At 44.6% G+C, this 13,541-nt stretch overlaps 1 protein-coding gene across 1 annotated transcript in view; it reads left to right on the forward strand.

Annotated features, from left to right (window-relative positions):
* Positions 1-13,541, forward strand: part of EPHX2 (epoxide hydrolase 2) — an 87,019-nt gene that overhangs the window by 28,673 nt on the left and 44,805 nt on the right. Inside the window, exons 6-10 of the mRNA XM_048516744.1 lie at positions 2,498-2,569; positions 3,436-3,531; positions 5,144-5,222; positions 5,746-5,780; positions 7,315-7,341. Coding sequence (XP_048372701.1) covers positions 2,498-2,569; positions 3,436-3,531; positions 5,144-5,222; positions 5,746-5,780; positions 7,315-7,341 — 309 coding nt within the window. The remainder of the gene's footprint in view (positions 1-2,497; positions 2,570-3,435; positions 3,532-5,143; positions 5,223-5,745; positions 5,781-7,314; positions 7,342-13,541) is intronic.

Genomic DNA, 13,541 nt, shown 5'->3' on the forward strand with positions numbered 1-13,541 from the left:
ACACCAGAAAGCTGTCCAAAGAGGTCTGTTCCTGATGCCTCTTTAAGATTTGTCTGAAGTGGAGCAAGACGTTGTCATTAAACAAGTTGCAGGCACGGCCTGCAACAGCTTTGTCCGTGTGATTTTTCTCCATAAACCCCTTCACCTTACTGCAAATCGATGAAAACCGAGGCAAATCTATGAAAATGGAGACAAATTTTTCACTGAAAAAATCGACGAAAACTAAAACCGATGAAAACTAAAGGCAATGAAAACTGAGGTTCCACTGTACAAAGGGATAATGTATGTGGAGGAAACAAAACTGCCTACGTTAACACACATCTGTAATGAACAGACTGAGTCCAGATCAAAGTAACTTCAAACAGTTCTTTATTCACTGGCTTAGACAGATCCATAGGCAAAGCAGGAGAACTCTGGAGCCCGAGTGTTCAATCAGTAGTATAAAACCAGACTAACATCCCACCCGTAAATAGATACAAAACAAAAAGGAATTCACACAGAAAGAAGAAAGAAATAATTCACACAGAAAGAAATACACTTAATGATAACACACAAGCAAGCATATCTCAGCCCAGCACAAAGTCCGGGCGAACCGCCAAACTTGAGGTTGGTGCTCAAACGGATGGGAACCAAGGCCAACTACACACAGCACTTGACAACATCTTTCTAAGCACTGGATTAGAGTTATGTTTTTCAGCATGACATTACTGTGTGAGTGGGTCGTGGAACATCCTCTGGCCCAGCCCAGGAAACTAAGATTTGAATCATGCCTCTGTGTTAGAAACCTGCCATGTATCCTGAATGGAGGTGCTAGAACAGGGGTCTGCAACCTGCAGCTCTCCAGATGTTCATGGACTACAAATTCCATCAGCCCCTGCCAGCATGGCCAATTGGCCATGCTGGCAGGGCTGATGGGAAATGTAGTCCATGAACATCTGGAGAGCTGCAGGTTGCAGACCCCTGTGCTAGAATGAACAAGCAGAGCTACACTGAAATGTCCAAGAGATTTTAGATGCCAAAAGAGTTATAAAAGGGGAGAACATGAAAAGGAATTGAGTCACATTTGTTTAATAGATGTATTTTATTAGGGTGATTTTTCCAAGTTGCTAAAGAGATGCTTAAAAATGCCGTGTGGAATTGGATGTCGGGGAGGGGAGGAGTATCATGGAGTCACAGATGGGCTCTGAGCAGGGAATGCAGGCCGTGGCTCAGTGGTGGGGTATTTGCTTAACATGTGGAAGGTCCCAATTAGCAATAAATAAAATTAAGCAGGGCAAAGAGGTCAGCTTAAATCACTACATTTTTTCAGTAGAGCTTCAGGTAAAACTACAAGTTACTGTGACATCAAAGATGAAAGAGGTAAGATTGGGAAAGCAAGGTTACCCAATGCCTGTTAGAAGAACCAAATTTCTAGCTGGCACCTAAAGCCTTATTCAAGCTTTGCTGCCAGGAAACACGCTGAGAGGATTGCTCCTCAAAGCAGAGGTGCCACTACAGAGAAGGCTCTGACCTCGAGCCACTCTGTTCCTGAAAGTGGTGGCATATAGAACAGGGCCTCTGCGGAAGACCCTCAATGGAAGTGAGATGCTTCCCGTTCTCTGTGGTCTAAAGCTTCATGTTAGACTAAGGGTTAAACTTTGAAGCTTGCTGAATTTTTCAACATTGGGAAAGGTATTTGCTTCAGACAGGGGATAGGGAGACTGACTGCTAGTCACCGCAGGCGAGAGCATGCTAGGATCTGGGTGACCCAAATTTGAATGCTGCTCCACCACGGAAGCTTGCTGGATGACCCTGGGCCATGCACTCACACACTTAGTTTAACCTACTTAGAAGGTGGTTGTGAGGGTAAAAACAGGAGAGAATGACGTGAGCTGCATCAAGTCCCTATTGAAGTATAATGCGGTATGCAAATAATAATTTCCATTTTGCTCTTCTCCCTGGGAACCCAAACCAGCTTACAACACTGACAAACCAATAGGAGATGGTGAGAAAAGTCTTCAAAATACAGAGCTGGTCTTCCTCTCCTGCTGGCAGATTTTCCTGCTCATGCTAACTACAGCCCTCCAGCAAAAAGCCAAGGCACTGAAGCCCAGGTTTTAAATACCTACAGCAGAGGAGAAACAAACTGTGCTAGATGTTCTTCAGCTGCTGCTATCCAGCTAGCAGGATTTTTCCTGCTCTCCCCTCCCCCCTTGCCTGCTAACTGAGTCAGTAAAATAATCTGACTGCTGTCCATTTTCATAACTTAAAAGTTCCCTCTCTTCCCAAAAGTGAACACTATGGTGTTCAGTCGCATTCCCAAAAGTGAACACTATGGTGAATCTCTCTGCAAAAAGATACTTGAGCAGAGCATCCAACAACTCATGCCCATGAATAAAACCCTTCCTTTCTTAGTGTGAATGGCTGCAGGTGACAGTAGCGAAATATTGAATTTCACAGTATGTGGATTATATCTGAAAATGTCTGTCTCCATCTCTTTAAACTGTCTACCGCACAGCTTCTCGGACAAGAAACCTGGCCAGCCGCCTGTGACCCAGAAAATGTGACCCATGGCTCTGTGACCATCAAGGTAAGAGCAGTTAAGTCTTATCAAACTTGATCCTAACAGACTTTTAATGGGGAAAGAATTCTTTGTACCAGTGAACTCTTATCAAGCCAAACCGAAGATGTGCTTTTGCTGCATAATGTAAAGAGGATTGAAAGTTGAGTTTCCTTTTCTCTTCCATGTTCTAAAGCATGCTTATGGGTGAGAAATTATTCTAAACTTTAGAGAGCCAGCGTGGTGTAGTGGTTAAGAGCAGGTGGATTCTAATCTGAAGAACCGGGTTTGATTCCCCCCTCTTCCACGTGAGTGGCAGAGGCTTATCTGGTGAACCAGATGTGTTTCCGCACTCCTGCATTCCTGCTGGGTGATCTTGGGCTAGTCACAATTTTTAGGAACTCTCTCAGCCCCACCTGCCTCACAAGGTGTCTGTTGTGGGGAGAGGAAGGGAAAGGAGTTTGTAAGCTACCTTGAGTCTCCTTACAGGAGAGAAAGGTGGGATATAAATCCAAACTCTTCTTAATAAGGGATGTGAGTCTGTGACAGCACCCATGCTGTCAGTTTAGTGCATTTAAACTGTGAGTAAAGGGGAAAGTCAGTTATCTATATTGTGTCTGTCTTCAGTTCCCTATTTTCCTAGGGTTTATAGCCAGCTTTGTGATTTGTCAGTGCTGCTTGTATTGAGGGCTTTCATTCCACTTAGAAGCAACCAAAATCTGAAATCTGGGGCTATTTCTGGTTCACCAAAGAGAGTTCAATATTTGTTGTTTGGTCTGAATGCAACACAAGTTTTGAAATGGGAGCATTTTCATACATACTTTGTAATGAACCTGGAGACCTGTGAACATTTGGCATCACCCAGGGATGAGCCAAGCCTTCTGTTTTCCCTTTAGCCTGGTACCTGGCTGCACTTCGTAGAGATGGGTAATGGCCCTGCAGTTTGCCTCTGCCATGGCTTCCCAGAATCATGGTTTTCCTGGCGATACCAGGTAAGACAGCTTATATCTTTCCAGGACGGAGGGTGCCATCCATTGCACACAACAGCGAACAATCTCTTTCTGGTCTTCATGTGCACACACCAGGAGTATAGCTCTCAGATATGTAGCTGGGAATCAAGATTACCAGTGGAGCAGACTAGATTATCCTTGTGTGTAGCTGATGGGGTCAAGTAGCATGGCTACTTCCTTGCTGGGGATCTGTTGATGTTCCTACACAAGCTCAGTGCACCAAAAAGTGGGAGTTCTATCAACTCCTATGTCCTCCTGAGCAAGACTTAGATAGCATTGATTTTTGGGGGTGAGGGTAGAGGCATGCCCCTAGTTACAGGCAGAAGAAGAAAGGCATGCATATGGCACAGTGTCAGAGTATCTGCTTTGTGCATCCAATCTCTGACACAAACAGTCTAAGAGGACCAGAAGATACCAGACTCCTCTGCCTGAGACTTATGGTGGCATACATAGTTGTATTCCTTTCCTCTTTGTCTTACCTTTACAATGATCCTGAGGAATAGTTTAGGCTGAGAGTAGGTGAGATACCCAATGAGCTTCATGGCTCTGTGAGGATTTGAACCAAGGTCTTCCTGTTCCCAATCCGGTATTCTAAGCATTTTACTGTGTTGGTTGTGGTGGGTTTTCCGGGTTGTGTGGCCGTGGTCTGGTAGATCTTGTTCCTAACATTTTGCCTGCATCTGTGGCTGGAAAACCCATCACAAACAGTTGAATCCGGCCGTGAAAGCCTTCGACAATACATTTTACTGTGCTGTTTTTAGAAAGAGCCTGGGGTAGCAATCTGAAGCAGGTCCTCTCAGAAGTCTCATTGTATTCCTTGGGGCTTACTTTAGGAAAGTGTTTTTAGGATTTCAGCTTGGGTCTTCCCAGAGATAGACAACTGTTTATGCTTTCCAACCAGTTGAAAGGCCACGCTGGGACCCAGTTGAGGTGTCAGGAACAAGCTGATGAAAGATGAAGAGAGCATTTTAGGATGCAAGTAGAGATGGGTGCCGTAGTGGTTAAGTGCTTGCACTGCCACTCACACAGTCAGGAGTTCAAGCCCCCTGTGGGTCAGATATCCTGGCAGCTGGCTCATGGTCAACTCAGCCATCCATCCATTCCTTGGTTGGTAAATGAGTACCTAGCTCATAGCTAGGGGGTAAAGAATAGCCGGGGAAAGCAGTGTCAAACTACCCCACAAAAACGGCTTGCCTGTGAAATCACTGCTTGCAGTGGTACCCCAGGGTCGGACACGACTGAAGGGGAAACTTTACTTTAGGGATGGGTGGATTGGAGTATGTTGCGCCAAACCTATGAGTGGACTCCTGTTTTGCTTTCAAAATTACAACTAAATGTTTGGGACTTGCGATATTCTGCTAAAAGTGACTGCACAGTGCTTAGAGTCTGGAATTAGACTTGTAATCCTGACGATCAGTAAACATTGATAATCTGGGTTCGGAGATAGAGGCCAAACTGCATAAAAATGTAGGGGAAAGTTGAGGACTTGGGAGGAAACCAGGCAGTGCATGGCAGAAGAAGAAACAAATGGTTTATTAATAAATCCAAACTTGGTACCCTCTGTGGCAGTTCTCATACTGTTGTTCCACCCTAGATCCCAGCCCTTGCTGATGCCGGCTTCCGTGTCCTGGCCTTGGAAATGAAAGGCTACGGGACCTCCACAGCTCCATCAGGTGAAGTGACATTTTGGTCTTGAAGCCGGGTGTTATCGATGCATCTGTGAAACTGCCTCTTACAAAGTATGATGCAGAGTCCAGATAGTTTGGGATTGTCTGAAGTGGCTCTCTGTAAAGCCTTTCACAGTTCAGACTGCAGCCGATAAACAGCCCCCTGATGTGGTTTTGCCCAGACTGTTTCCTGCCCACAACCAATTCTAAGGCAGGCTTGGCATCCACAACCTTAAAGGTATGTCCTCGGATCTCTTGCAACGTCAGGAAGATCCCTGAGAGCGCTTCTTGCTAAATTTACGCACTATGTTCGTTGGCTCTTGTAGTATTGTGACATGAGAGCCCATGAGCTTTCTTATGCACAGGTTCAGATATCTTCAATGGAAAGTGGCAAACCCAGCTGTGTTGAAACTTCTTTGCAGCGTGGAAGGTGTGGTGTTGATGTGAAGAGGCGTGTGGCAGCTTTTGAACATTAAAAATACATTTTCGGGACACTATAATGACTTAAATAATTCAATTTTTGTTGCAGACATAGAAGAATATTCCCAGGAGGCAATATGCAAGGTACTTCAATGGTGTTCATAATGTATTATGTTTTGTATGCTCCTGGTATGTTTTCTCTCACATAGATCCTACACAAACACTTAAAGGGACAGTGAGCATGGGTGTGAGATTGGGCAGAAGTGGGGGTTAAAGGATGCATAAGCAAAGTTTAAGTTTTTTTAAAAAGGAATTGGGCAATTAACATTGGCAACAGGCCCCATCTCAAGAACATATGAGGTTGTGTTGAATGAGAACTCTGAGGGCCAGACTCAACAGAATCAGCTCATAAAAAGAGGGGCATAATCTTTTCTGGGTTTGTTTCAGTCTAGGGAAATGGGGAGGGGAAATTCAGATTAGCCTGTGCACTCCCACATACGCCAGCTGGGTGACCTTGGGCTAGTCACAGCTTTTCGGAGCTCTCTCAGCCCCACCCACCTCACGGGGTGTTTGTTGTGAGGGGGGAAGGGCAAGGAAATTGTCAGCCCCTTTGAGTCTCCTACAGGAGAGAAAGGGGGGATATAAATCCAAACTCTTCTTCTTCTTCTTCTATGCCAAATAAGGCTCCCGCCAATTTTGAAAATGATATTCTCTGCAGCTGCTGTAAGGCTGAGGGAAAAGTGAACCAGATCCAGAGAGTAGTATTTGCTGACACTGCTCTTTTGTGGTGCCAGCAGTGAGTCCTGAAGGCAGAGTAAGAGCGATGGTGAAGGAAGAAGAAAGGGAGGCTTGGGTGGTTGAGGGAAAGAGCTTTGCTGAACACCACTAGGGGGGGGGGGGGCGACTTTCAGCCAACAGTAGTCGAGATAGAAGTATCAAAAGAGGAGTGTGACAGACTGAAGTATCTGGCACTTGCTAGACAAAATGTCATCTCAGTCCCAGCACGACTGAGCCAGGATGGTGTAGTGATTAAAAATGGCAGACTCTAATCTGGAGAATCCGGTTTGATTCCCCCTTCCTTCATGTGAAGCCTGGTGATCTTGGGTCAGTCACAGTTCTCTCAGCTCACCTACCCACTCCTTTACATGAGTGGCAGAATCTTATCTGGTGAACTAGAATTGTTTCCCTACTCCTACATTCCTGCTGGGTGACCTTGGGCACAGTTCTCTCAAAACTCTCTCAGCCCCACCTACCTCACACAGAATCTGTTATGCGGAGAGGAAGGGAAAGGAATTTGTAAGCCCCTTTGAGTCTTCCTACAGGAGAGAACAGGGAGTGTAAATCCAAACTCTTCTTCTACCTCACAAGGTGTCTTGCGGGGAGGGAAAGCGAAGATGGCTGTAAGACACTTTGAGACTCCTTAAAGGTTGAGAAAAGCAGGATCTAAAAACAATTCTTCTTCTTCCCTGGCTCTGTGTGTTTCCCTTAAGGAGATCAAGAAGCCCAGTCTTTCCCTGATGGGACCTAATTCAGTTAACAACCCAAATGTAGCCTTAGTAGAGTTGATACCCGTTTCCAATCGTTGTTGACCTGTGTGAAGCTGCAGAACTGAAGAGGCAGCTGGTTGCTCGAAAAGACCTTGGAGGGCTGACCTTCTCTTCTGTTTTTCTTTCCTTAGGATCTGGTGGTCTTCTTGGACAAACTGGTAAGGATTTAGAACATTGGAAGGATGTCTGCTCGAAAACCCTACAGAGGAAGGCAGTGGCAAACCACCCGTTTCTCACTTGCCTCAAAAGCCTCTTGCTGGGGTTGCCAGAATTCAGCTGCAGCTTGACAGCGGTGTCCATGTACATTTGTATTCTGGGCAATGCCATATCCATAAAGGTTTCATTTCAGAATCTGAAGTGCATGCATGGATAAGTGCCTCTGTGCCGGCTGCATGCACCAACGTGCCTTTCTTTGTATTGTCGAAGGCTTTCACGGCCGGAATCACTTGGGTTTTGTGTGGTTTCTGGGCTGTATGGCCATGTTCTAGCAGCATTCTCTCCTGACGTTTCGCCTGCATCTGTGGCTGGTATCTTCAGAGGATCTGATGTTGGGAAAGCAAGTGGAGTATATATATCTGTTGGAGTGTTCAGGGTGGGTGGAGAACAACCAACATCAGATCCTCTGAAGATGCCAGCCACAGATGCAGGCGAAACATCAGGAGAGAATGCTGCTAGAACACGGCCATACAGCCCGGAAACCACACAGCACCCAAGTGCCTTTCTTTGCTCTGAGGGACAGCAGAATGGGATACTAAGGGAACAAAAATACTCTGAGCTTGCAGAACTCAATGTTCAATATAGTTCCAAGTGACCACTGGTCTTCCCCAGTGCTCTGCAAGGAGGTTTCTTTCCCCAGATTTTTCTTTTGGAGCTAAATTATTATTATTTCATTATTATTATTTATTCAATTTAATAACCCGCCCACCCTTTAAGAGACTTGGCAAAAGAACTTTCTGGTTCATTCTGATATCTCATTTTCTGTTACTCAAATCAATTTAATTGCCTGCATCTGCCTGTAACAATTTGGTATGTTTTTCTTTGATCCTCTGATGACAACTGGCTAGGAAGGGATGGTAAATGAAATGGAGATGCTGTTTGTTCCCCCTTGTAATTTTTGAGTGTATTGTGGTTAGGGGCAGGAAAAATAGTAAAGGAAGATCCCCAGTGACTCACCAAGCGACAGGAACGAATGAATGTTTTAATCAATTCTGTCTCTTGGTTAAGGATTTAATATCAGAAACATCCTGTAACAGGAGATGGATGATTTGTTAGAGATGGAAGAGTCAAGTCAGCCATCCAAAACCACCCCATCTGTCTGCTCTCCTGTACCCTATTGTAACTAAATCTTAGATCAGTTTAGGGTTACAAATTTAAATTACTTCTGAGGTTCCTATCCTAATACCATCCAAATATGTGTCATGATGGGACGAGGGGGGCTTATTTACGACCACCTCCCCTTGTGGCCTCTCTAATTTTCAGAGTGTGTTGACATTCACGCTGCATCCCCCCTTGATTTTAAATACGCTCATATATTTTGCTCTGTTCCTCAGGATCAGCTGTCTGCTGAAATGGGCGGCCATTTCTTAAAGAGGTATATTCTGACAGTGCTTGTGATTGGGCCGTCTTAGCAGCTTTGGAAATAAGCTGGTCTGAGATACAGTGGATTGGATCCAGCCAGCTTTTTCTATGGGTTAGAAAAGGAGGAGGTGCCCTTCGACTGCCAAAAGACACTCTGAGACGTGCATATAGAAAAGCTATGTGGGTGGAGGCTTTAGCAAAAAGGAATTAAGATTAAATGAAAATAAACCCTAGCATCTTCAGAGGTGTATCACAGAAGGAAGTCTGTTACATACTGTGTCCAGTGAGAAGGGAATGTTTTTAGTGGGGTATATATTGTCCATGTCCCAGGGTGGGGAACCAATCAGTAAGTGTTTGGTACAGTAAGTAACTTGCTATGCAAAGGTGTGGTTGATAGTATTGAATTGCAGTCCAGGGAGTGATTCACATTTGCATTCCCTGCAGCAGTATTGGTGAATGCAAATCCTGTGTCTGGGTGGGGTTCATTGTTCATGAATTTAGCATGCCCTTGGGCAGGGGTCTGCAACCTGAGGCTCTCCAGATGTTCACAGACTACAAATTGTAGTCCAAGAACATCTGGAGAGCTGCAGGTTGCAGACCCCCTGCCCTTGGGGTTTGATTCTGGTGTTTTTTAAGTACTGGTAGCCAAGGTTTCCCCATCATGGGTTCAGCATTCCCTCTTCCCATTCATTTTTGCCCGCAAGTGCCCTGGAAGCAAGCGTTCACATTTGTGGTTTCATCACTCAGAAGTAGTGAAAGCCACCCCCGTTGTTATATTTGGGAGACTCTGTAAAACCTTTTCGCCTCAAAGCCTTTCGGTCAGTCAAACTGACTTTGTGAATGTAGAGATTTAAGTCAGTGGGTTGTGTGGGTTTTAGGCTAGGGAGCGTGTATAAATAGTGGCTGTTTATTGTGGGATTGTTCTGCCGTTTTGGTTATTGGATGTTGCAATAACTTATGCGAAGTGCCTGTAGTGAACAGGAAAAGCAGTTTATGAGCAATCTAAATTTAATCCGTGTCTTGATGTCAGGTTGCTTGGAGGTTATTTTTATTATCTCGTTTTCATGAGTGTGTTCCTTTTAAATGCACTCTCCTGTGATAAGAACTGGTTCTCAAGTAGCTTTTTGTTTGCCACTTGAAATCTGGGTCTCTTTTATCTCACTCAATTTCCTTGAGTAATGCCTTCCTAATCTGAGATGTGGATCAAACGAAGATCAGTTTTGATTCCTTTTTTTTTAACCGGCAAGCAGTTTTATATCTCTTGCTTCCTTCGGTTAAAACATGCCAGTCCTGCTTTCTTGACCTTCCCTGACAAAATGGGCTCCCTTTCACTCTTCTGATAAATGGTCAAGCCCGGAGCAGAGAGCCAGAAAGAGAGGTCACCAGATCGTCACCTTTCTATGTTAAATAACAGTTCTGTCTTTAACCTCCCTGGCGACATTAATCTGTCTTGACAATATAATTAGAATTGTAGTTCAGTTTGTCTGCCCCAGTGAAAGAGATGGAATCAATTCAGGATTTATTAAAATGAGGTAGGTATATATAGAGAGTGAGCTTTTGAAGGGTTGCCGTGAGGAGGGAGAAAGAAACTGCTATGTCAGCGCTGGTACACTTTGCTTTTTTCCCCCTCTCCAAGCATAAAATCTTGTAAAAGATTTAGATCACCTCTTTCTTTTTTGATGTCCTGTTCCAACCAAGAGTTTAATTTTTCTACAAGGCAATGCCACACCATACAATATGCATTTCTTTATCCAACATTATGTCATATCAGAAATAAATACATAATTTTACCTAAACAATTCTTAGTTACAAGCAATTAAAAGTTGCAAAAAATGTGAGGTGGGGCTAGTTAACCTTCTGGATTTTTGGTTAACCTTGTATAGCCTTCCAAGGCCCCTCCTGAAATAAGCAAATGTATATAATTATTTCTTAGGAAATTTGCTGTAAGTTGAAATTCACAAGAGTTGGGTTATATTATAATTGCCAGTTACCATATATACATGATAACTGTAACTAAGAATTGTTTAGGTAAAATTATGTATTTATTTCTGATATGAAATAATGTTGGATGAAGAAATGCATATATGGAGTGTATGAAAACATGATTTATTGTAAAGTTTCAATTATAAACAGATCAATTGGTTAAAATATACCACATGGTTGTGGTGATAGCCCTTTGGATACTAATTGCATTTTTTCATTGTTTATGTAGTACTTGCGTATCCATTCCCCTGTATCATTGCATGATGACACCATACAATATAACATTACCTGTATCTCAAATGTGCTGTCACAAAGACGTTTGTCATCTTGGGCTGATACTCTGGGTTCAAGAAGCCCTGTACGTTGAAATTTTACATATTGGCTCGAACAAACCAACCCTGTCTTTGGTTACTGCTCTTTGGTATCTGTAGATGCCTGCGTCTCTTTTCATTATCATATTCAGGTTTGTGCAGCTTTTGAAGTGCAAAAAATAGGGGCAAAACATGGAAAGAATACAGAGGCAAGAGCACCTGCAGGCAGTGAATATAATTTGTGACCCTTTTATGATTGAGGAGTGAACCCCAGAAACCAGAACCCCATAGAGAGCCCTATATTTTCTTTTTGTCCAGTGTGGAATAAAGGAATCTTCTTAACTTTGAGCGCAGTGAGAGGTGGCAAGGAGGGAGGTGAAGATCAAGACCTCCTCTCGGAAAGGAATCTCATTAAAACCCTCCTGAATCCCCACACATATTGCAGCATTTCTGAAGCAACCTCCTTCTCTACCATCCTTTGACTACAAAGCAAGGGCCACCTGTTATGGAGAGAGGCTGTGTCTTCCCCAGGGGTCAGGAGACAACTGTGGTCGAGGGAGAGAGAGAGAAGAAGCAAAAATGTGTGAATTTCTGACTGAGCAGCCCCAAGTGATTAAGAATGAGATCATATGCCTCTCTAGCAGTGGGATCTTCTAAGAGGGCTTTGCACTGTACCTCACTGGGGCAATGACTAGAGCATTGTTGCTTGCCCCTTTTCCTGAAAGGGGGACAACAGGTCTCTTTGTGTAGGATTTTTTTCTAAGGTTGTCCTCTCCTGTAGTAAGGCTGGGCGGTTTTCTTGGTGGGATGTCTGTATTGCAGAAGTTGATTCAAGGTGGTTAGATTATGTGTCCCCAGACTCTGCTGATTCCAGAGATGCTTCAGTGTGTATTTCTCCTGTGTGCCTACATTCCCTCACCCTAAGCCCCAGTGATTGCAGCCACAAGCTCCCTTGAGGAGGAGGAGGTGCCTGTGAGACATCCTTTCTGTTCCCCTCGTCTTGTTAGTACAGGCTGCCAGTAAGAAACTCCTCCAAGCAACAAGGCTGAAAAATAGCTTGGTAATCCAGGGGAGCTAAATACAAAACCTGATGAGATTTCGGGCATTCTGTTGTCTGCAGCTCCCAATGTTTTTTTTTTTTTTCTAAATAGCTAGCAAATTTTCCTAGACCTAAAAACCACACAAAATGGTTGTTTGGCAACTGGGACCCTTGGAGTTCTGAGTCTGTCGTTCCCTGGGGCAAACATGCAAGACCTTCATAGATAGCTCCCAGTCACTCTTTTTGCTTGACCCTGAGGCTGCAGACTGGGAAAAGGCCTCGGAATGGCAATAGGTCTCCAAGGTGCCATTGGGGCCTAACTTTGCAGCAGAAGATCCTGGGCCCTTGATCACAGCCTCAACAGAGGGGCCACAGAAGCAGGCTGAAGCAAGTAGAGCTTTTGAGCATAGCGTAGAATCGGGTTATACTGTGAGTGTCCTTACCTGTGAAGATGGTAGGGTGGGATGGGATGAGCTTGCTGAATGTTATTCTGTGCTTAGCTGCAAGTGGGGGAAATTACAAGCGCTTCCAGGAAAGAATTCTCATGGACTTCAGACCTTTCCCGTTCTCAAAAGTCCAGGGTCATGAACCAGGTCATCAAAGCACTTTATGCTGGTTTCTCAAAACCGCCTACTAAGCAGCATATAGGAAACTGCCTTGTTTCCCTGGCAGGTCATAAGACCCTAAAGTTCTGTTCTGCCAATTAGAAGTAGAAGAGGAATTTGGATTTATATCCCCCCTTTCTCTCCTGTAAGAAGACTCAAAGGGGCTTACAATCTCCTTCCCCCCCCCCCACTCCCTGTGAGGTAGGTGGGGCTGAGAGAGCTCCGAAGAACTGTGACTAGCCCAAGGTCACCTAGCTGGCTTGTGTTGGAGTGCACAAGCTAATGTGGTTCCTCAGATAAGCTGCCACAGCTCAAATGGCAAGAGTGGGGAATCAAACCTGGTTCTCCAGATTAGAGTGCACCTGCTCTTAACCACGATGCCATCCTGGCTCATTAGATAGCTTGTGGACTGATGCAGTACAGTGCAGTTTCCTATATGCTGCTTAGGCGGTTTTGAGAAACTAGCATAAAATGCTTTGATGACCTGGTTCATGACCCTGAACTTTTGAGAACGGGAAAGGTCTCAAGTCCATGAGAATTCTTTCCTGGAAGCACCTGCAATGTTCCCCACTTGCTCCCACCTGCCTCTACCTCCAGCCACTTGGCAGTTCACTCTCCTAATGGCAGGGAATTGTTTTCTTCCATGTCAGGTTCTCTTTCCTGCGATGGCAAATGTTCTCTGACGTCTCCTTGCGAAGGTCAGTAGCTGTTCAGCACCTCTCAGCGAATGAGACTTGCTGGTACAACCGGATGCCAGAATAATTTGTTTAGAAGAGTGAAAGTTCAGCACTTGGTTGTTTGAGGACTTTGAGAAGTCCTAATTTCAGGGCTGGGGGGGAGGA

The sequence above is a fragment of the Sphaerodactylus townsendi genome, linkage group LG01 (assembly GCF_021028975.2).
Source record: "Sphaerodactylus townsendi isolate TG3544 linkage group LG01, MPM_Stown_v2.3, whole genome shotgun sequence".
Taxonomy (NCBI): domain Eukaryota; kingdom Metazoa; phylum Chordata; class Lepidosauria; order Squamata; family Sphaerodactylidae; genus Sphaerodactylus; species Sphaerodactylus townsendi.